The 20,852-nt window shown below is 51.2% G+C and overlaps 1 protein-coding gene across 1 annotated transcript; it reads right to left on the reverse strand.

The window, feature by feature from the left end:
• Window positions 1-3,009: 3,009 nt before the first annotated feature.
• On the reverse strand, window positions 3,010-5,799 carry EGR2 (early growth response 2). Its single transcript, XM_074232343.1, has 2 exons — window positions 5,631-5,799; window positions 3,010-4,340 (listed from the first exon to the last, which is right to left on the reverse strand). The coding sequence occupies exons 1-2, from the start codon at window positions 5,797-5,799 to the stop codon at window positions 3,112-3,114; spliced, it is 1,398 nt and encodes a 465-aa protein (XP_074088444.1). The 3' UTR covers window positions 3,010-3,111.
• Window positions 5,800-20,852: the final 15,053 nt, after the last annotated feature.

The raw sequence follows: 20,852 nt of genomic DNA on the forward strand, positions 1-20,852 counted from the left end.
TGAAACTTAGATGTTAGGCTGATGTGAATGTTGGAGTCTCTTTTATTTGGATTCAAGTTGTCTGCATAGACTGAAACCATGCCCTTTAATTACATGGTAAATCATCCAGGACTCATTTTTGTAGTCCCAATTAGATTGTCATAGAAAAAGCCTGCCTTTATTTGGGGAGTAAAAGTGAAAGGAAGAATAAAGGACATGATCAAACTACCAAAAAAGGAGAAAGGAGGCTGGTGGGCTGAGTGAACAGGCAGCCCCCTTCAGGCATCTCTCCCACTCCAAAGTGGCCCCTGTGCAGTTGACCGACAACCACCAAGGCGATGGGGAGGCCTCCCAAGGGAGGGCACGTCCCAAGGAAAAACCAGTTTCCAAGGATTGTGTGGCTAGGCTGGGTGGTTGCGGGAGTCGATGACTCTCCCATCCAACACTTTTGAATTATTTGTCCAATAATGAAAAGAGTTCCCGAGGGAAGGACTGGTCCCTGAAGACATACTGTAAATTGATATTTTTGGAAGTGGAGATGTATTTGAAATTCACTAGGAAGTCCCCAATTTAAAGAATCCTTTTGAATGGCAAAGACTCCTTTAGCAATATGAATTACTCCCCTAATGGATTCAGATCCTGGTTGGGTTTTTTTTTTAGTCTCTTTCTTAAAAGTGCACACCTGTACTATCCCCAGGGGACTGAATACTTGGCCACTCCTCCCAGGGCCCCATTAACCTAAATGACCTTGGACTGGTCTGCAGTGTTCCGGACCAACCCAAGCCCCATTCCAGCTCTTCTAGATGAGCCGGTTTTCCCAGCCCTGAATCCTGGGCTCCTCTGACCAGGAGCCACTAGTGATGGCCAAGGGATGCCACCCTACCAGGAGCAGCTGGTGATGGCCAAAGGATGCCACCGTACCAGGAGCAGCTGGTGATGGCCAAAGGATGCCACCGTACCAGGAGCAGCTGGTGATGGCCAAAGGATGCCACCGTACCAGAAGTAGCTGGTGATGACCAAGGGATGCCACCGTACCAGGAGCAGCTGGTGATGGCCAAAGGATGCCACTGTACCAGAAGTAGCTGGTGATGACCAAGGGATGCCACCCTACCAGGAGCAGCTGGTGATGGCCAAAGGATGCCACCGTACCAGAAGCAGCTGGTGATGGCCAAGGGATGCCACTGTACCAGAAGCAGCTGGTGATGGCCAAGGGATGCCACCCTACCAGGAGCTGCCAGTAATGACCAAGGGATGCTGCCTGCAGCTTTGACAAAAGCTTCAGATAGGGAGGGGGGGAGTCATTCATTGGTGAACTGAGAGATGGAGAGAAATGAGTCCTGGGGTAATTCCTGCGGCAGCCCACTGATGCTGTCACCACCAGTGTCTGAACGCATCTGATCGCCACAGGAGATAAGCATTTTTCAAAAAAGTTTTCTGTGGTTGTAAAAAGACTAATCCTGGAAACTGAAAGTTGTTTCCAGCCTGCCCTGGCCACAACACTTTCCACAAAGGTGCGTCTCTGGGCTCCAGCCTCTAGAGGCTCAGGCTTTGTCTCCAATGGAGTGGGCACTTGTTTGTAAGTATTGATTTTCCGGGGCCCACTCAGCCAGGGAAGGGAGCTAGAAGCTGTTTAAGAGGACGGAACAATGAGTCAAAACGCCGCCTCCCCGGTTTGACACTAATGCATAGGGGAAATACCCACAGCCCTAACACTTGATTATGAATGGAGATTACTTTGGGGTTAGAGGGCACTTACGTCCTGGAAAGGAAAACTCTTGGGGGGGGGGGTCTTAGGCTGGGCTCAGCAATTTTACTATTGGGGGGGAGCCAGTCCCTAAATGCCACAAGGGCATCTTCTTTGGCCTTCCTTCCCCCTCCCCAAAGTTCTCTGCAGAAGCAGGACCAGCCCTAAGACCAGAAGTTTAAGAAAAAAAAATGTATAAAAGTAACCCCCCCTAGAGAGCCCCCTCCACACCTCCACCTTTTTCATAAAAGATCTGGGCAGCCAAGCTATTGTTGGAAAGTATTTATTTACACCAAGATCACAAACCATCCGTTATCCAGATTCCAGTTAGTGGCTGTGCATGATATGGTGAGAAACAATTTATAACTCCACAGCTATCGAGAGCTTAGAACCAAAGGGGCAAGCTCCGGCAATGTTATTTACATCTGTAGGGGATCTTTTACTCCAAAAGGGACACTTTAAAATCACAAAACAGCGTACAAAAATAGAGTTTCTAAAAAAAAATCCAAATATTAATAGGCAGAAATGTACAGGCATAGGAAAACCAGGGAGTGATTTTTCAGTAATTAATAAGGCAACCCATTGACATGCAGACACTGCGACATGGTCTACATCACACGAAGGCACCCAGGACACGACACGCGGCATGCAGCCCAGGGTCAGAGGATCCATCTCTGTACAGCCCCTTTAAATAAGTCATCCCCTGACTCTTGTTCCTTTTTCTTGAGTTCTTGGGAGAACAGTGCACTTTAAAAAAAATACACTAATATCTGAGTGATTATACACTGAAAAAATAGCCATGTACAGTTTCCAACTACTGAAAAAGCATCCGAGGCCGAGTCTCTGGTCGGATTGCACTTCTGTTCTGGGTTAGTCTATACTGCATATTACTTAAAGGGCTGAAACTGGGGGTGCTCCCATCCCTGGGGGAGGCTCCCAGAATCCCATCTGTAGTCCAGCCTCCCCTAGATAAAGTGCACGTCAATGGGGGGGGGGGCTTCGGGCTGACCCCCGCTTCTCTAAGGCAGCAGCATCTCCCAAGCTACTGGAATGGGGTCCCGGAGTTGAGACGCTGCCAGGAATACAGCAAAGCAAAAGGGGGGGGTGAAGGGAGGGGGGTGGGGAAAGCCCAGCTTCTCAGGGCAGGGATTCTCATGCCAGCCCCTCGGGGGCCTTGCCTGGACCCTGGTGGTCAGTCACCTCCCCCAGGAGATACCATAATGAGCCCCGTTTCTCAGCTGAAAGGGGAGCAGTGATGGGATCCCCCACCCCCCAGTCCCTTCCAGATTGGAAGGGAGGGGCGAGGAGCCGGTGGTAGTGTTTGTGCAGCCAGGTCGGGAGAGGGCCTCGTGGACCCTCGAGGAGCCGGTGGGGCCAAGAGTCTGAACTCAAGGGGTCCGGGTCCGAGAGGTGCAAGAGGTGAGGGGGCCCAGGATGCTGCCGGGCCCCGCGGCCTGGGTGCCCGCTGGGCACGAGGAGGTGGAGGAGGCCCCGGGCCCAGAGGAGGCAGGCACGCCGCTCTTCCTCTCCTTCTGCCTCAGGTGGATCTTGGTGTGGCGCTTGCGCTCGTCGCTGCGGGCGAACTTTCGGCCGCAGTAGTCGCAGGCGAAGGGCTTCTCCCCGGTGTGGGTGCGGATGTGGGTGGTGAGGTGGTCGCTGCGGCTGAAGTTGCGCATGCAGATGCGGCACTGGAAGGGCTTGTGGCCCGTGTGGATGCGGATGTGCCGGGTCAGTTCGTCGCTCCTGGAGAAGCGCCGGTCGCAGCCCTCGGCCGGGCACGGGTACGGCCGCTCGTGGACCGGGGTCTTGCTGGGCCGGTTCGGGTACTTGCGCGGGCGCAGTATGGGCCGGAGCGGCAGGTGGTGCGGGTTGTAGGCGGAGGCGGCCCCGGTCCCCGAGAGCCGGGGGGCGCCCTCGCCGCCCCCGCCGCCCCCGGGCCCCGCAGCCCCCGTGCCCGGGCCCCCCAGAGTAAAGTTGCGGATGGTGGAGAGCGGGGTCAGAGGCGGGGGGACCCGCAGCGAGTCCAGGGGGCACGAGAAGGGCTTTCTGTCCGGGCCGCCCGCCCCGTGGAGATCCCGCTGGCACTGGGACGGGAAGAAGCCGGGGTAGTCCGGGATCATGGGGAAGAGGCCGGGGTCCGTGGCCGGCTTGGGCGAGGGGTAGGAGGGGGGCGGGGGGTAGGCCAGGCCAGAGGAGCCCGAGGAGGCGGCGGCCGAGGGCAGGAAGGCCGAGGGGTCCTGGTAGAGGTCTCCCCCGCAGCCCGAGTATGGGGGAGGCGGCGGCGGCGGCGAGTAGAGGTGGTCCAGGTCGGACTGGGTCTGGGACATGGTGCACACGCCCAGGGGACCCCCGGCCAGGGGGTTGGGGGAGGCCGAGGAGGCGCCCGAGGAGGCCGCGGCGGAGCCGGGGGCCGTCACCCCCTGCAGGATGCCCGCGCTGACGATGTTGATGATGCCCTCTGGGTAGCAGCTGGCACCGGGGTACTGGGGGTCGATGGAGAACTTGCCCATGTAAGTGAAGGTCTGGTTGCGGGGGGCGGAGACGGGGGCGAAGCTGCTGGCGTAGGGCAGGTCCAGGGGCCGCTTCTCTCCGGTCATGTCAATGTTGATCATGCCATCTGGGAGCAGAAAGAGGAGGGTGAGGATGGGGGGCGAGGGGGGGACCCCGGGGGAGAAGCGGGGCGCCGGGCCAGGGACCCCCGCCCTCCGGAGGGGCACTCCCCCCGACTACAGCCACCCCGGGGGCCAAACTTTGTCCCCTTTGCTTTCACAGTGAGTGGGGGAGGGTCTTCCAGAGAGCCGTGCCCACCGTGCCCGCGGCGGACGGGAGGGGGCGCCCTGGGGGGGGGGCCCGGGCCGGGCCGGGCAGCAGCTCCCTCCCCGGCTCCCTGCCTGTTACCCCGGCCTTCCCTCCCCTGCGGATCAGCTGATGGGGGGCCCCGCGCGGGAGGGAGGGAGGGAGGGAGGGAGGGCTACAGGTTGCTCCGGCCCCGGCCCGGCCCCCCACACCCCCACGTCGGTCTCCCCAAGCCGCGATCTCGCTAAGGCTCCGGCGCTCCCTCCCGACGCCCATGCAGGCACCGGGGACCCCTGCCCCAGAGTGTCGGGTGTTTGTGGATTCGGGGATCCGGGCGCCCCTCGGGCGGAGTGTCGGCTGCCCAGGGGTCGGGGTCCCGGCGCCCGCGCTCCCTGTCTCGGGGTCCCGGCGCCCCCCGCCCCGGTGCCCGCGCCCCCCGCCCCGGGGTCCCGGCGCTCAGTGACTCGGGATCCCGGGGCCCTCCGCCCCGGCGCCCCTTCCCCGGCGCCCGCGCTCCCTGTCTCGGGATCCCGGCGCTCAGTGACTCGGGGTCCCGTCGCCCCCCGCCCCGGCGCCCGCACTCCCTGTCTCGGGGTCCCGGCGCTCCCTGCCCCGGTGCCCGCGCTCCCTGTCTCGGGGTCCCGGCGCTGAGTGACGGGGTCCCGGCGCCCCCCGCCCCGGCACCCGCACTCCCTGTCTCGGGGTCCCGGCGCTGAGTGACGGGGTCCCGGCGCCCCCCGCCCCGGCACCCGCACTCCCTGTCTCGGGGTCCCGGCGCCCCCCGCTCCGGCGCCCGCACTCCCTGTCTCGGGGTCCCGGCGCCCCCTGCCCCGGCACCCGCACTCCCTGTCTCGGGGTCCCGGCGCCCGCGCTCCCTGTCTCGGGGTCCCGGCGCCCCCCGCTCCGGCGCCCGCACTCCCTGTGTCGGGGTCCCGGCGCTCCCTGCCCCGGTGCCCGCGCTCCCTGTCTCGGGGTCCCGGCGCTGAGTGACTCGGGGTCCCGGCGCCCCCCGCCCCGGCACCCGCACTCCCTGTCTCGGGGTCCCGGCGCCCCCCGCCCCGGGGTCCCGGCGCTCAGTGACTCGGGGTCCCGGCGCCCGCGCCCCCCGTACCTGCGGCCGCGGCGCTCATGGGGTCGAAGGCGGCCCCGAGCTCGGCGGCGCCGGGGAAGCCGGGCAGGGAGGCGGGCGCCAGCTCCTCGGGCGCGTAGCCGCCGTCGGCCAGCGGGAGCGCGAAGCCGGCCAGCGAGGCGGGGAGCTTGTCGGCGGTCTTGGCGGTCATGGTGGGCTCGGCCGTGCCCGCCGCGCTGGCGGCGCCGCGGAGCCGCGGACGGGGCGGGCGCTGCCCCGCGCTGCAGGCGGGCTGGGCGGGCGGCGGGCGCTCCTAGACGGCGGCGCGGCTCCGCTATTTATGCGCCGGCCCCGAGGGCCCGTGACGTCGCTGCCCATATAAGGACTGAGGCGCGGGGGCCCGGCCGCGTCACGTGGCGCCGCTGCTACACGCCCGGCCGCGGGGGGCGGGGCGCGGGGGGGGGCCGGGCGCGGGGCCCCCCCCCCGAGGCCGGGCCGGGGGCGGGGGGGGGCGGGGGGGCGGCGGAGCCCCCGCGCCCCCCGGAGCCGCCGCGGCCGCCGGAGGAATTCCGGTCCCCGCGCTCGCCCCAAAAAAGGAGCGGATCCGGCGGGGCGCCCCGCCCCCCGCCTTGTTTGGAGCCGTTCCGGGGAGGCCCGGCCGGGGCGCGCGGCCGCGGGGCGCCACCCCCCGGCGCGGGGACGGCCCGGCCGCCCCCCGGACCCCCGCCCGGCCCCGCGCCCGCGCCGCCCCCGGGGCCCCCCGGGACCGAGAGCCGGGCCGGGGCGCCCCGCCGTGGAGGCCGCGCGCGCTGCAGGCGGCCCCGGGCCCCGCGGGCCCCCCGCGCCCCCCGCGCCCCCGCGCCCCCGGCTCAGGGGAAGCCCGCGGCCCCCTGACGGCCCGACGCCCCCGGGCGCCCCGAGGAGGCCGGGGGGACCCCGCGCGGGCCCGGGGCCTCCTGGCGCGGGGGGTGGGGGGCGCCCCCCGCCCCGCGGCTGCTGGGCTCCGCCGGCGAAGACCCAGCCCTGGGGGGCTGTGGGGGCTCGGAGGGGGGCCCTCGGGCCCCTCCGGACGGCGGCTGAGCTCCTCTTCTCCGGGGGACGCGGTGGCGGGGAGACCCCGAGGGGCCAGGGGGCGCGGGGGGGGGGGGCAGCGGCGGCCGGACGGGCCGGACGGGCCGGACGGGCCGGGGGTCCCGGGGGGCCGGGCCGGGGGAGCGGGGCGCGGGCGGCTTTATTCCCCTTCGGGGCCTGGGGGTCACCCGGCTGGGCACTTAGCGAGGGGCGAGGCCGCATTTGAACCCGAGCCCCGGCTCCCGCCCCGCCCAGCCGCGCCTTAGACCTGGTGGGGGCTGCCGAGGGGAGAACGGCGGGGTCCCACGGGCGGGGGGCGAGGCTGCCAGCAGCCCCCAGTGGAGCCGCCTGCCCCCCCGGGCCACGTTCCAGTCCCGGCTCCTTCCAGTGCTCACCCGGCGGGTCCCGTCCCCACGATTCGGGGTGGTTTTGCGGAGGTTTGGCTTTCACCTTGGCCCCCACTCCTGCCCCCCAGGGCGCAGACTCGTCCAGGTAGAGATTGCCTTTCATCTTTATCTCTGTCTAACCCTCACCTGACACGTAAGACCCGAAAACACACGCTTTTGGAAGGAGAGAACCAATGCCGGAGGAGCTTTCCTCAGAGTTCCTGCCTGAGCCCCGGCTGCCGATGACAGCCCAGAGGGACGGCGAGTCCAGCTTTGGGGTGCCCCGCGGACTGACTTGGCCATGGGGAGGTCCTGTGGCCTCCCAGGAGCAGCCCCTCAGCCCTCCCTTGAGCCACAGGCCTTTAGCACGGCCTCATCCGAGCCTTCCATCTCAGCTTCCTTCTCCCCATGGCCATGTGGTGGTTTGCCCCGAAACTAATCCAAAAGAGTAAAGGGGAAATGTTGGCAGGACTTCAGCCAGAAGCAGGAGGAAGAGACGCAGAAGCAGTTAGTGACAACAGCATTGTGCCTCGCTGACAGCTATAATGAAATAACAGCCTTTAGTTGTGGTTTCTCAACCAGGAAATGACAGAAGATGTTTAGGAAGAGGGGATATTGTCTCATGTGAGTGAATACAGTGTAAAAATACCACCTTGCAAGGAAAAGAACCATGTCAAACCTACTGATGATGATGCCGTTGGAACAGGGAGAGTCATGAAGGAAGACAGAGTCCCAGGCTTTGAATTCAAATCCTGTCTCTCTAGCTTGCTACCTGTGTGATCTCCGGCCATTTAATTATTCTCCAGTGTCCTCATCAAAAAGGGGTGCGGGAAGTGCAGATTAGGTGGTCTTGGAGATCCATCACCATTCTGCACCCAGGATGCTGTGGACAGATCATCTCTTACTATGAAATTTCAGATCTCAGCTCAGGCTGCATGTCCACAGGCATTGGTCCTTTCCGTTGGAGGCTGCACATTTGTAAAATTAGACAATGTCAAAAATATAATTTTTAGTGAAACCTTTGCATTTTCTTTTCCTGTCTCCATAAAGAAGGGGCTTTGATCATCTGAAAGAGGGTATCTCCTCTGCCCGGAGAACACTTGAACTTCTTCTGTATACATAAACTTCCTTCACTCCTTATTCCCTCAATGGCAAAGTGCCAGCCCCCCTAGCTTGGCATTTCAGACCTTTCAGAATCTGGTGCCATCCTAACTTTCGGAGTGTATTCGTGTGACTTCCCTTTACACTCAAGCTCCAGTCAAATCCACCTAATTTTTTGTCCCATCCCTCTTCTATGTTTGCAGTCTGTTCCCCACCCCTGGCATGACTCCCCCCCTCCTCTCATCCTCTTAGCATGGTGCTGTGTCCCTCAGAAACCTTTATTGATTCCCCCAGTCATTAATGCGGGCAGCTAGGTGGCGCCACAGTGTCTAGAACACTGAGTCTGGAGTCAGAAAGACCTAAGTTCAAATCCAGGCTTAGAAACTTCGTGACCCTGGCAAGTCACTGAACCCAGTTTGCCTCAGCCTCCTCACCCATAAAACAGACTGAAGAAGGAATTGGTAAACCTCTCCAGTCTCTTTGCCAAAAAAAAAAAAAGAGACAACTGAAGAAAGAATTCACATCACAGGGGATGTGTGTTGAGTGGGGATCAATAAACAGATCATGATACCGCAATGTAATGTAATATTGCTGTGCTCTGACTATGATGACTCCAGAGAAACATGGGAAGACTTGTGTTGAACTGATGCAAAGGAAATCAGCAGAGCCAAGAAAACACTACACACAAAGAGTTAGTGGAAAGACGCCACCACAAAACGACTGAGATTGAATGTGGCCAAATTATAAAGACCAAGCTTAGGGTACATGCCTATAGAACAGCTGATATAAATGAGATCTTTTTGGTGCATTGATTGATTATACTGAATTGTTTTCCTCTTTTTTTTAATTCTTTGTTAAAAGAGATGGATCTCTGAAAGGGAGAAGGGAAAAGATACAAGGGTGACTAAAACAGTGTAAAAACAAAAGCTATAAAAGTAAATATATATATTTAAGTAAACATGTTTTAATTAAATACATAAGATAAATAAAAATATGTTCAAAAAAAATTGGAAAGCTAAACTAGAAGGGATTTAGATGCCAAATGGGAACTTATATTAGACTCTAGAAGAAATAGATAACCACTAGGGTTTATTGAGTAGATTCCTGCAGAAGTCGAGGAATTATATACATCATATCAGCCTTATAGACAGCGTGTCTTTGTCCAAACATTGACTTTCAGAGTGCTAGGGAAGGCCAGTCAATCACTGAAAAGATCCATCAATTCAGACAAATTCAGATTTACTCAGGATTTGGACATAGGTGAAAAATACCAAAGTACAGAAAAACATGTAATTAATAGAAGATTTTCTATTTTTCACCCGGTGATGACAGCACTGCAGGTTCAGTCCAAATCTCTGCTTTCAAATGCGAAATTTTACTATGGTCAAAATTCACTTGGATTATTTCTTTGGAAATTTTTGCTTTAGGAGTCCAAGACTCAGACCTCCCACAAGCAAAGCTAATAAGAGAATTCCGTTTGATTGTCTCTTATTTTAAGCTCTCCTAAGTCCAAGAACATGGAATTTTATAGAAAACGGTCAACTAGATTTGCCGGGTAGTGTGTTTGAATTGGAAAAGACTGATGTAACAAAAAGGGAAACTGAATCCCATAGAGGTAAGACAGATTGCCTGGAGTTTCATAACTGGGGACTGGGGGTGGGGAAGGGGAAGGGAGAGAGAGAGAGAGAGAGAGAGAGAGAGAGAGAGAGAGAGAGAGAGAGAGAGAGAGAGAGAGAGAGAGAGAATGGAAAGACCTTGGCTTTGTTGTCCACAGCTTTTCTGTCTGAGTTCTGTAGCAAAGCATACCAACATGTGTTTCCCTTCTTGGGGGACCCCTCAAGTTGGAGGACTCTAGTTAGTGGCAGACCTAGCTTTAGCACCCAAGCCTCTAAACTACCAGGTCTGTTGTGCTTTCTTCTATAAAAGGAAGAAGTCCTCTGTATCCACCAATTCTTGCAATTCCAAGAATCTCCATTAGTATAAGAAATTCTAGTTCAACTTTAAGAATGATTTACCTCAAACTGCCTTAGTATCTTTCTCATAAAGGGACTCAAGTGCATTAAGAGAACCTTATCCTTTTGACTAGTAATAAGGCAAAAATTAGATTTATGGAGAAATTGCCAGGTTATCTGAAATAATCCATTCAGATGGCAGCTCAGGGACAAATGTAGAAAAGATGGAGATGCTATCAGGTGCTAAAACCATGAAAAGGGGAAAGAGGAAGGGAATTAAAAGTTCTTGTCTTTGCTCCCCAGTACTTGTGTGAGTCATTAAGGCAAATATATTTCTCTTCTTGGGGGAGCCCAAAATGTATTGAGTATGGAATACTCTAGAAACCTGTTGGAATATGTGTGTTTGTGTGTGTGTCTGTGTGTGTGTGTGTTGAGAGATAGAGTGACAATTGTGTTGCTGGACACTTTAAATGTTTTCTCCCATTTGTATGTGGTCTTCTGTGAGTCCGTTATATTCTCTAAATTTTCTGATGGGTGCCATAAAAACTGGCCATTACTTTATAAGATTGTTCCTTGGACAGCTTGCACAGGATCAATAAATCAATCTACAAGCATGTGTTGGGCAGCTCCATGGCTCAGTAGATAAAGGATGGGGCCTGGAGTCAGGAAGGTTGTAGTATAGATTTGACTTCAGACACTCACTAGTTGTGCAACCCTGGTCAAGGCCCCTTCATGCCTTAATCCACTGGAGAAGGGAATGGTAGACCAATATCTTTACCAAGAAAACCTCATATGGGGTCATGAAGAATCAGACACAACTGAACAACTAAACAACAGCAATGTGCCAGTCACTGTGTGTAGCACTAGGGATACACAAAGAGGCAAAAGATGGTTCCTGTTTACACTTAAGAGAGGAGACAATATACAAATATGCATGAAGAAGCATTATTCACTGCTAAGGATAACAAGTCAATCACTGAAGTATAAAGATACAAATCAGGATATAGATATAAAAAGAAATAAAAAATAAAGCTATAAAACAGGATAAATTAGAAATTATTAATGGAGGGAAGGCACACTCATGAAGAAGGGTAGGGAACCTTTTTTCTAACTGCCTTTTGGATATTTATAGCATCATTTGCCTTCTATATTTGCTAAAGCATTTGATTAATTCACCCCTAAAAAGCTCCTAGATTTATTCAATTTCAAGTCCTGCACCAGACCAGTAGCCCTCAGGACACAACCCATCCCAGTAGATGGTGGAATTTTAGTTAGCACTTATCTTGATCAGCATCATTCTTATCGTGAGAGTTGTTATGGTGATCACCTGCTTCATTTTGCTTTTTAGACTCAATAGAATCCAGAGATCCGCATTCTGGCACCCGTATTTTGTCTTACTCAATGGTGGTTCAGCTGTTCTCATCTAGATTCAGTAGAGGTTATCAAGCCCTGGGGTGCTACCCACTGCTGTCACAGAGATGAGAATCACCTCTTTCTGCTCATTGGCCCAGAGAAGCCCAATGCAGCCTCCTCAGCTCTTAACAAGGACCTCCATCTTCCTTCATAGATATCCCGCATCTTGGACAGGGCTGCTTAACCTGTTTTTTATCATGAAACTCTTTGGCAATCTGATGAAGTCTATTGTTCATCTTGAGTCCTGACTCAGCCTGGTCCCCAGGTGGTTTAGGTTCAATACCGGGACAAGATAATGTTGTTTATAATGTTTGTCCTTCATTTTCTTTCTTTCTTTCTTTTTTTAAGTTTTTGCAAGGCAATGGGGTTAAGTGGCTTGCCCAAGGTCACACGGCTAGGTAATTACTAAGTGTCTGAAGGCAGATTTGAACTCGGGTCCTCCTGACTCCAAGGCCAGTGCTCTATCCACTACGCCACCTAGCTACCCCCTGTCCTTCATTTTCGAAGATCACTATACTGATTATTCAGCAGTTGACAAAGGAGATTTATTTAGGAATAGCAGGGAAAGTGCATCCAACAAAATTATCCAGTAAGGTGTAACATGAAATCATTCAACAGATCAAAGCTCCCTTACCTACATTACCATTAACTCCCAAGCTCTAAGTCCCCTGCTTCTAATTTCTGTTCCCCTCTTTCATCCCTTCCACAATCAATCTCTGAGAGGTATTGAAACAAAAAGACAAAAATGGAACAGTCCTTGCCCTGGAGGGGTGTCCAGTTCATAAAGTAAGGTGACTTCTACTAAATGGGTGTGGGGGTTTGTGAGAGATCAGGGATGTTTCCCTTTGCCCCTATTCCTGCTCCCAATTCTTTGGGTAAATGGGTTTCCTTTGGTATGGTAGAGCTCCCGACCTGAGATGGCTTCTTACAATATACCTCAGTGTGAGGTGACTCTTTGCTCTTCCTCAGTAACTTCCTCCATAGTGGAATTTCATTACATAAGATATCAACTAGCAACTGCTAAGGATTAGTACTCTTTTTACAAAATAAAATAAACTTCGCCCCACCTCTCAGATACCAGACTCCTGTTAAGAGTGTTCAGAGGAGGAAATCACAAACATTATTGCTGTTTTGAGGTCTGCAGTCTGGAGGGAAGAGGGTTGGACAAAACAGCTGCCATTGGACCATGCCTCCCAGCAGATCTTCCCAAGTGGCCTCGCTCCCCCGGACTGGGCCCCTTGCTTTGGGGTTGTCACCTTCCGCTCCTCTCCCCTTGGCTTCCTGCAGCTGTCCTCCACCTCCATGATGTTTCTGCTTGTCCTGCCAGGACTTGGGTCCCTCTTGAGTCTTTCTCCTAAGAGATCACCTTGGCATCATTCATCCGACCTGAAAGCTCCCTCTTTGACTTCAGCACCTCAAAAAATGGACAATGGCTCCATTGTACTGTGAACTTTAGCTCCTCATTATTATTTGACCCCTGATCTGTGATTAGGTGGGTCTTTACCAGGACTAGAGGGTCATGGCTGGGCGGGGGGACCCTCTCACCTGATGACATGATTTCTCATAGCTGTGGTTGATAAGGAAGCCTGCCCTGCTGACCACACATTTCACACATACCCCATTGGGTGGACCCAGGGAATCCAAGGGCTGAATCTGTTTTATACCAACCACCCAAGTGAGTGTGCCACTTTCTGCGGAAGGCTGCCAACAGACTGGAGTAGGAGGTGAGATCAGCTCCATCGGGGGAGAGGAAAGGGATTCTGCCCCTGGGAGAGGAGGCAGGCCTGTGGCTGAGTAGGTAGGGGATGAGGAAAAGGAGGGAGTTTGAAGGAGAGTATGATGAAGCATTAGCACTAATAACCCACATTCTCCAATGCTTTGAGGTTTCTAAATCACTTTCCCTGTTGAGCATAGAGTAGGTGTTTAATAAATGTTGGTTGAATGATGGGTGAGTGAGGTAGGCAGTTCATTCTCACTAAGAATGGCTAAAGAACATGTGGCCAAGGATGTGGAGACTATTATCTTCATTTTGAAGATTAGGAAACTGAGCCTCCCTTCAAGATCCCACAGATAGAAGGCAGAGGAGTGAAGAATTTGAACAGTAGCCTCCTAAGTAAGAAAAGGCCAGGGAGGAAGCTTAGTATCGGGGTAACTCTGGACAAGACATTTAACCACGTAGACCTCAAATCTTTAAAATGGAGGCAATGGTTCTAGTTCTACTTGCCTCAAAGCATTATTTATTGCTTTGTTATTGTTCAGTTGTGTCCAACTCTTTGTGATTCCATTTGGAGTTTTCTAGGCAAAGATACTGAAGTGGTGTGCCATTTTCTTCTCCAGCTCATCTGACAGATAAAGAAACTGAAGCAAATAGGGTTAAGTGACTCGCTCAGGGTTAATGGATTTGGAAAAATGAGTTTTCCTGTCTCCAGTCCTCCATACTCTATCCACTAAACCATCAAGCTGCCTCTGGGGGTCTAAGGAACCAATATCCAAAGGGGCTTCTGGAGATTTTCTGGAATTGAGTGAATCTGAATCATTGAGTTCCAAGACAGGGGCAATTAGTATTTCATGTTCTAAGCAGTGCGGCATAGAAGAACCCTAGTCCAATGGCTGAAAGAAATGAGTTATAATCAAAGTTCTGACAAATTCAAGCAGAGTGACCATGGGCAGACCATCTAACCTGCCTGAGACTCAATTTCCTCATCCATGAAATTTGAGGAAGGGGATTGTTATGAAGAAAGAATTTTAGAATTCCAGTCATGACTAATTAGCAAGGCATTTTATCCCTAGCCATTGCCCCCATAGGTTCCCCCTCAACGCCACCTTTGTTTTGTTGGCATGTGCGCCTGCGCACATGCACAGACAACTCCTGGATGCCTATGGAGGGTTTCAGGGTTTGGGGATTTGGCATACTTACAGCTCCTGGTGTTAATAAGAATCCTGACTCTGGGGCCAGGTTCCCATTTGAATGAGCTCAATTAACTAGAATGTGGGCCTACCTAGAGTGGTTGTGCTTTGGAGTTGGGTATTGGTATGTGGCCACTCCTGGCTAATACGGCAATTTCAATCAACAGTCTTGTAGGCACAAATCAGAAACACCCCGGGGGCCTTGGCTACTTTCAGCCTCTTGAAATTATGAAGTTTGTTTTTAAATATAATTACTCGTATAACAGCAAGGGCTCACCTTACTTGGGCTACAGAGAAGAAAGATGGACATAAATTTCCCCTCTAGGCTTCCATTTATCACAACCATGGAGTTCCTAGACTCTTTGTCCCTCCTCTATCATCAGGTCCTCCAAGAATGGAAGACTGAAAGAGCCCACTCTCTCTGGAATCAGAGGTCTCTGATCTGCAAAATGAGGGGGGACCAGACAAGGGAATTCTACAGGCTCTTCCAGGAATTCTTTAACCTCAGCTTGGCTCTAGGAACCCCTCTGATTCATCTGTGAGATATACTGAGGTTTCACACAAACCGGTGCTGGTTGCTGACCCCAGAGTGGGTGGAGTAAAGAGGGAAGATAGAGCATCGTAGCAGAGCTGACTTTGGGAGAGGACAAACTAGGTAGCCTAGGGAACATCAAAGGATGATTTTAATATGACTTTTAATACTTGAATGGATCTATGACCTCAATGATGTGATCTCCCATAAGTGGGGTCATGCCTCCATACCTTATCATCCCACAGCACCAGGTCTGTGTCCTTTTATAAAACTTCCACAAGAGCCCATCCAACAAGTACAGGAGGGACCTCTAGATTTCTCTACTTGGTTGCCATAGTTTAGAGCCTCATCTTTCCCTCTAATATTATGCTTTGAATATTTTTCCATTTCCTTAACTTCCTGTGTGCTGGTCCTCCTCCCCTCCCCCACTTCCCAAGGAAAATGCAAGCTCCTCCAGGACAAAGATTGTTTTTTGATTGTCTTTGTACTCCAGACCCTGGTCCAGGGACTAACACAAAGTAGAAACTTAATAAATCCTAGTTGAACAAATAAGTGACTGAATGAAGAATGAAGGGTTCCAGAGAGGAAAGAAAGACAGTATCCCTCCCTTTTTATGGGTCTGGGCAAGTTCACCACCACTTACTGGGGGATACAGATAAATCAGACAAGACAGTGACTGGGTCCAGTAGGCTTAGAATAAAAAGATTTGGATTTTCAGTTTTTGGGGGTTTTTTTGAGTTTTAGATAAATCACTCCATCTCTCAGTGCTTCAATTTTCCTATCTGTGCAATGGGGAGAATAACAATATGACTGATCTGTTGTGAGGATCAAATAACATGACTTGATTTTCAATCCTACCTCTGACAACTTAGTACTTGTGTGACCTCTTTGTGTCCCAGAGATTTCTCTAAGATTGTAAATTATAGAGAAGTGGGGGATTGGTGGAGGGAATTTCCACAGTGGATATTCCCCACAAAGAAAAAATCATAGGTTTGCTTCCCCACCCAAAAATGTTATTTAATGTCTTTGATGAAAAAGTATTTTCTCACATTTGTTCTTGATTTATCTTTCTTCGAGCCCCAGCAACTTTTAAGATTCTAACCTATAGACAAGGTTCTATTGGCTTTCCTTGATAGTGAGAGTTTCCACACAGGGAGTTTCCAGTCTACTGCAATTCCAAGTCCTCAGTGTGTTGGTTGGCTTCCATTTGTCTCACTGGACTTTCAGGAGGACTGTCAGAGATGGACAGTCACTGCATTGGCAAGTGTCCTCATCCTGATCCTCACCAAGGTGGCAAGTTGACTTTACTCCCCCTCTGCCAGGGACTGGTGGAAGGGTACCTCCACATCAGATCATCCTTGTTCACGTTTTTGTTCATTTGACAAGCATTGACTGAACCCTTTTTTGCATTCCCTATTGTGCCACAGTCCCTAAAGGACTGACCTAAAGGAGCTGACATTCTATTGGAGAGATTACAGGTCTGTAAATGTAAAATATAAATGAATTACAAGCAATGTGATTGTGGGATTGGGGAGAGGTTGCTCCTTCATCTGCCTCTCCCTGTGCCCCTCACTGTGCTAGGAGCTTTTGATCTCATTCAAATAACATTTTCAGATGAAGAAACAGAGGCAGACAGACATTAAATGACTTGCCTGGATTATATAGCTAGCAAGTGTCTTGATTTCAGGTCTTTTTTTACTTCAGGCATCTGGGCCCAGTACTCTGTGACTGTGGCATCCCCTGTTTTCAGAGATAGTATTTCAGTTAAACCTTGGGAGAAAGAGGGGGAAGAGTTACTAGAGAAGTTACTAGAGAAGTTACTAGAGAAGAACAGTAACAATAAAACAGTAACAATAAAAGCAAAAAGAAGAAAAATGAGAAGGAAGAGGAGGAGGAGGACAAGAATAAAAAAGATAGGAGGAGGGTGCAGAAGAAAAGGAGGAGAAGGAGGAAGTGGAGAAGGAGAAAGCAGGAGGAGGAGGAGGAGGATGCAGAAAAGGAGAAGGAAGAAGAATCGGAGGAGGAAGAGAAGAAGAGAAAGAAAAAGAATAGAAGGAGAAGAAAGGAAGGGAGATAGTAGGGAAAGAAGAGTAGAGAGGAAAAGGAGAGATGGAACAGGAGACGAGAATGAATGTTTTTCTGCATAATTGACATACAAAGGCTTCTCAGATTGTGAGGCTTTGTGGGTTTTGTTGTTAGTTTAAGGCAGGTTGGACTTTATGTTGATTTTTTAATGAATACTATTAAATTTCTGTAAGTCAATACCATCATTAGTAAAGTTTGGCTTTGAAGCCTCTTAATGGTGTTCTTCTAGGTTGATGCTCATTCCAATGATGCTCTTTCTTTGGGCCATAGAAATGCAACTATAGTTTATATCTTTTCTCTGCAATCAAGACTAGCTTATTTTGGATAAATTGTGTCTGACTGTAAACAGCCCCAATCCACAAGTGCACAGAAGCTGCAAATGAAAGTAAGGTGAATGTTGGCCTCCCCCCACAAGAATTTGGATCCCAAGAGTAGAGCAGAGCTGCCATTTCCTTGGAGGCTACAAATGTTGGGGCTGGTGACCAAGCCCAGCCCCCCACCGTCCACCTCCCTCCTTGGAAACCCTTGGGTCCTACCTACTCATTTGACAGGAGAGAAACTTTGACCCTCTGAGATACTCATTGGCCTAATTAGCAATGTTCCCAAGGACTGTGTAGAAAACCCCAGAACGCGTCCAAGTGGGTTGTTGTTTTTCTTATTGTTCCAATTTCAGAGTGTACAGAACAAAGTCAAATCCAAACTCAGGAGGCCAAGGAGAGGCCCCACTAATCCTTTGCTATTCTAATTCCTAGGCTGAGGTCAATAGGCTTTTGCCCCTAGGGTAACAAATGAAGAGGGTGCTGAAATCACTTACAGGCCTCTTGCAAAAGAATCCTCTAAGCTTGAGATCTGACCGACCCACTGAGAAATGATCAGCACATCCATTCCCTCTTCTTCTGGGTAGCCACATCTCAGAATATTTCCTCCATCCCCCCTTCCCATCCATCTGCCACTAGTCTTCCTCCATCTTGAGGTCTCTGGGGTGCTTCCTTCCTTTCTCCTTCTCTCTCTCCTCTTTCTCCCCTTCTTTCTCTTCTTTCTTTTCTCTCTTCCCCTTCCTCCCTCTCTCCTTCTCTCTCTCTCCCCCAATACCAGTTTTGTCCACGTCTACCACACAATTCAAATTTTAAATGAAGTCAGTGAGTATATCTGGGTTTCAATTTTTTTCATAGAACCTAAAAATGAGATTTTAGCCTATAAGGACATTCTGCAAAGAGAGATCTACTATTTCCCTAGTTCTATAGGCTAAGAAAGTTTTTCCTACAGTGAAGCCTCAACAATGTCCACCATTGCTTAGTTCTCCCTACAAGGGCCCAGGGGAAGCAAATCTAATCCTTCTGGGTGGCATCTCTGTCCACAGAAGAGTACTTTTCCAGACTGAACCTCCCAAGTGCCTTCAGCTAGACTTCATGTTGCAGGATCTGGGAGTCTTTCACTATTCTGATGGTGGGCCTCCTCCCTCCCCAAAATGAGACACCCAGAACTGAAAACCGGGTCTCCAGATAAGATTCCATCGGGGCAGCCCCTAGCAAACCCTCAGCTCCTTCATCAGGTCCTTAGGCCTCCCTTGATGTAATCCAAGATCGCATTAGCTTTTCTGCAGGCTTTTCTTACAATCCACCTAAAACACACAGATCATTCCCTGTGAATTGTGATTACCTCATTTACCTTGTACGGGGTAGTGGGTTTTCACTGGGATCCAGAATCCTTTGTTCTTGTTTGTTTTGTTTATGTTTTTGCAATGTCCCAGCAACACAGAGATGGATCCCTGAACCAGCTCCTATGAGGGGAGAAAGAAATAGAGGGAGAGAGAAAGAAGAGACAAAGAGAAAAGAGGAAAGAGAGAAAGGGAGAGAGAGGGAGGGAGAGGAGAGAAGGAGAAAGGAAGAAAAGAGAAAGAGAGGGAAAGAGAAAAGAGAGAGAGAGAGAGAGAGAGAGAGAGAGAGAGAGAGAGAGAGAGAGAGAGAGAACTCAAAGCACTTCAGGTTTCTCTTTTTCAAGACCAGCTAAGAATCACTAACTATGTGATCTTGGGTAAGGCACTTCACCCTGACTGCTTCTCACCCAGCTCAAATGTAGTTGAGTCCAAAAGCTTCTTATATTTATACCTACTTGAGTTTTCTTTTCCTAAATTTGGTTTGACCAAGTTTGAATACAAATAGCTTATGAGCAGAGCAGCAAGTCAGAGAGGTGGTGAGCAGCATCACCATTTTGTGCCCCTGAAGGTTGAAGCAGCCCTTTTCCTACTCCCCCAGAAGTATATGGGGCAAGTACAGTCACCACATTTTACAAAGAGGAAACCAAAGGTAAAGATTAAATGACTAGCCCAGGGTCACTCAGCTAGTTAAGGGGCCAAGCCGGGTAATAATAGCAGTCATTTACATAATGCTTACAGGTAGACAGAAAAAGAAACACTTCACAGAGCTTGCCTCCTTCTATCCTCTGAAACCCTGCTCCCCCCACCCTCTGTAGTCCCCATCCCCCCACCCCTGCCCCAATTAGTTTGTTCCCTTTTTGGCAGATTGAGGAAATTAGTGTTTTTAGAAAGAATTTGCCTAGAGTCAAACAGATTTGTAAGTAACAGGAATGATGAAATGTGTCCTTCCTTCAGGAAAAAGACCGTGACAAACAAGTGAATTGAATTTGAGTTGGGGGGGAGGGTGCTAAGTCCCCAGCCTCACTTTCTCCTCCAGAGCCATCTGGGTCCAGTGGCCAGGTATGGATCAGGATGACTGGAGATGGCCCTGGGTGAGAAGCAGTCAGGGTGAAGTGACTTATCCAAGATCACATGGTTAGTAAGTATCCGAGGCTGGATTTGAACCCAGGTCCTCCAGAAAGCCACCTACCACTGCATGCGATGTAGAGAATGTTAACACCGAGATCACTCCAAACCCCAAAGGTCCAGCTGTACTAAAATGCCTCTTGTATAATTAAAGTCCATTGAATGTGAGTCTCTGAAGTTTGATGTAGCTCCCAGATTCCAGGACCTCTCAGACCCCATTGTGAGGAGGAATTTTCATAGCTGATTTTTCTGTAGACAAGCCTGGCTTACAGAAATCGTTCATCCAGCTCTCTCAAGGATTTGGGGTCTGCAAGAAGAACTGAATTGTGGGCTGATTCTGGAAGCAGTCTCCTCTATGCTCAGCTTGGGCCTGCCCAGGGATCCCATATTAAACTAAATCTGAAACATACCATTGGAACTGAGCCTCCAGATCTTGAATTTCATATGCTAAAAATGGTCTTTCTTATCCAAATGGTGATCTTTGGGGACATCTATCACTTGTAATTTAAGCTGGCTATCAGCCCAGGGTAGACTCTGACTCAGAACCCAAGACTCTATATCTTTTTCATGCATAACTATTTGTACATCATCTCCCCTATTAGATTATAAACTCCCTGAGAGCAAGGACCATTTGTTTTTCTTTGAATTCACTTAGCCTGGAGTCTTGAATGTAGTAGGCACTTTAAAGAGTGTTTGTTGATTGTACTTCACTCATTAAAGCTAAGCCAGACCCAGACAGGTAGGAAGGAAGTCACAGAGCTGATTGGCAAAGTAAAGTAACAGGACTTAAGCCTGGTCAACAAAGTTTCTGTCTGGATTAAGTTTGTGGGAGAAGAAAATGGATAATTTAGATGAGAAAGAGACATAATTATAGATTTCTACCTATTCTGTCTCAGTGGTTTTAATTAACTTTCCAAGATTTAGAACAAGACCAATTACCTATGACTCAGTTATGATAAAAATTATGGGAATTGAGAACATTAATTGTTGGAGTTGCAGGATGCTATAGCTAGCTTCTTTCAGATCTGCTGCCTG

Source organism: Macrotis lagotis, chromosome 4 (genome assembly GCF_037893015.1).
Source record: "Macrotis lagotis isolate mMagLag1 chromosome 4, bilby.v1.9.chrom.fasta, whole genome shotgun sequence".
Classification (NCBI taxonomy): Eukaryota; Metazoa; Chordata; class Mammalia; order Peramelemorphia; family Peramelidae; genus Macrotis; species Macrotis lagotis.